The sequence below is a fragment of the Bidens hawaiensis genome, unplaced genomic scaffold (genome assembly GCF_021521415.1).
Source record: "Bidens hawaiensis isolate Kalapana, Puna unplaced genomic scaffold, B.hawaiensis_p1.1 tig00032475_1, whole genome shotgun sequence".
Taxonomy (NCBI): Eukaryota; Viridiplantae; Streptophyta; class Magnoliopsida; order Asterales; family Asteraceae; genus Bidens; species Bidens hawaiensis.
This window is the reverse complement of record NW_027495544.1, coordinates 64,009-65,837: the sequence shown is the minus strand read 5'-3', so window position 1 is coordinate 65,837 and position 1,829 is coordinate 64,009. Positions and strand designations below refer to the sequence as shown.

At 34.6% G+C, this 1,829-nt stretch overlaps 1 protein-coding gene across 1 annotated transcript; it reads right to left on the bottom strand.

Moving 5' to 3' along the window:
- Nucleotides 1–444: 444 nt before the first annotated feature.
- Nucleotides 445–969, bottom strand: LOC143583632 (uncharacterized). Its single transcript, XM_077065882.1, has one exon. The coding sequence runs from the start codon at nt 967–969 to the stop codon at nt 445–447; it is 525 nt and encodes a 174-aa protein (XP_076921997.1).
- Between the last annotated feature and the right edge of the window lie 860 nt (nt 970–1,829).

Genomic DNA, 1,829 nt, shown 5'->3' with positions numbered 1-1,829 from the left:
ATGTGAGAACACTGGTTCTTTTAAGTACAAACCAACCCTAGATAATGATTGACATTGGCTTTTGTTTATCGTCATCGTGAAACATACTGCAAGGGGGAATTGTCGTCTTTGAAATTTGTATGCTATTTTGTTGTCTGATGGAGTCAGTGGCGATCTATGGATCAAAACTCTATGACCAATGTTAGTTCCAGAAATATTTTTGGCTTCAACTACACGAGTACCTAAAGATATAATTTGTAGTCGAGTACCATTACGTAAGCCTTCTTTTTGGTTAAGATTTCTAATAAGCATAACAGGAACACCAACTTTAGCACAAGCTTGTGGTTTGGTAGTCCGGATATTCTTAGACCATTAAGCAATTCAGGCGAGTATAAAGCTGTATCAACAGTGTCATTGATGTATTCTGAACTACATATGGTATCTTAGCTTAAGTACTCGACTTCATCACCTGGAAAAAAACTTGAGCAAACTATCATTAATCTCATCAATAATTTCGTTTGTTGGTGCAAGTATGGCTCTATCCTGAAAGTAATGTTGGTTCTTGTAATTTTGTAGAATATTCGAGTATACAAAGTTAAAAAGTTTTGATATAGGATCAATAGAATTTTTTATATGCAGATCGTCAGGTATATCTATCATTACAACACCATCATTAGGACCGCCAACATTACCTTCACCTATATCTAAAAGCCATTTCGCAAATAATCTGGTTTCTTCAACATATGTTGATGGCCTATCTATAGTTAACCTTAGGTTTTTTGTTAATCTCAAGACATTGCATTCACTCCAAATGTAAGAAGAACATAGAGAGGCGTTTACTATATCTTGTCTAGTGCCCTTTTGAACTACAGGTAGGATTTGTCTAAAGTCTCCTCCAAATACAACAAGTTTTCCTCCAAATAGCAAATTAGAAGATAAAACATCTTTTAAAAACCTGTCTAGAGCTTGAAAGCCATGTTTGTGAGCCATTGGAGCTTCGTCCAAAATTATTAATTTGTTTTTTTCTAATAATTGCATGTGCCTGGATCTATGTAGCAAGTAGAATCCTCATTCAAATTTATCGGAATATGAAACATGGAATGTGTTGTGCAACCTTCGGTTAACAATAACGAAGCAATTCTACTTGAAGCAACAGTTAGGACGATTTCGCCTTTTGATCTTATGGTAGTTGATAAGGTCTTCAATAAGTACGTTTTACCTGTTCCACCATAACCATATACGAAGAACACACACCCTTTATTCTGACGAACAGACATCACTATATGTTCAAAAACATTTTTTTGCTCATGAGTAATTGAATTAAATAGAGTTTGGAACTCTACTTTTAGCAAGTTTTGATCGTATGACAACTCTTCATGAATCAAACTATTAGATGCAATGATATATACTCGGCATCAGGGAAAGGCATGGTTTGATATTTTCTTAAGCTCGAGTTGTTGCGCAGTAAGATTTTTTTAATCTCAAATAAAGTGAGGTTTTTGATTTGATCTTCAGTTAACAATAACTTTGTGAAAATTGCATAAAAAATTAATTTGATAATATTAATTACTATACATATAAATATAAAGATTGTAAAACTGACTTCCAAAATATTGATACCTGGTGACTTTAAAAGACGTTGTTGGTTGTAAAGAATGCCATCAGAAGCCATTTCCAAGTATTTATCCAGACATGCTCTGGTGTAGAAAGGCTGTCAGTTGACAACATTGTAGCGAACAGCGTGCGTACTCCGTGACCCAACAATGAATGGTTTGCCTCTTCAATTGCCTCAATGTATTCTTGATCGTCTTCTAACAATCCAAGAGAGTAACACGCGTCTCTAAATGAAG

Coding starts and splice junctions, on each gene's coding strand:
- LOC143583632 (XM_077065882.1), bottom strand. CDS start 969: ATGGCTCACAAACATGGCTTTCAAGCTCTAGACAGGTTTTTAAAAGAT.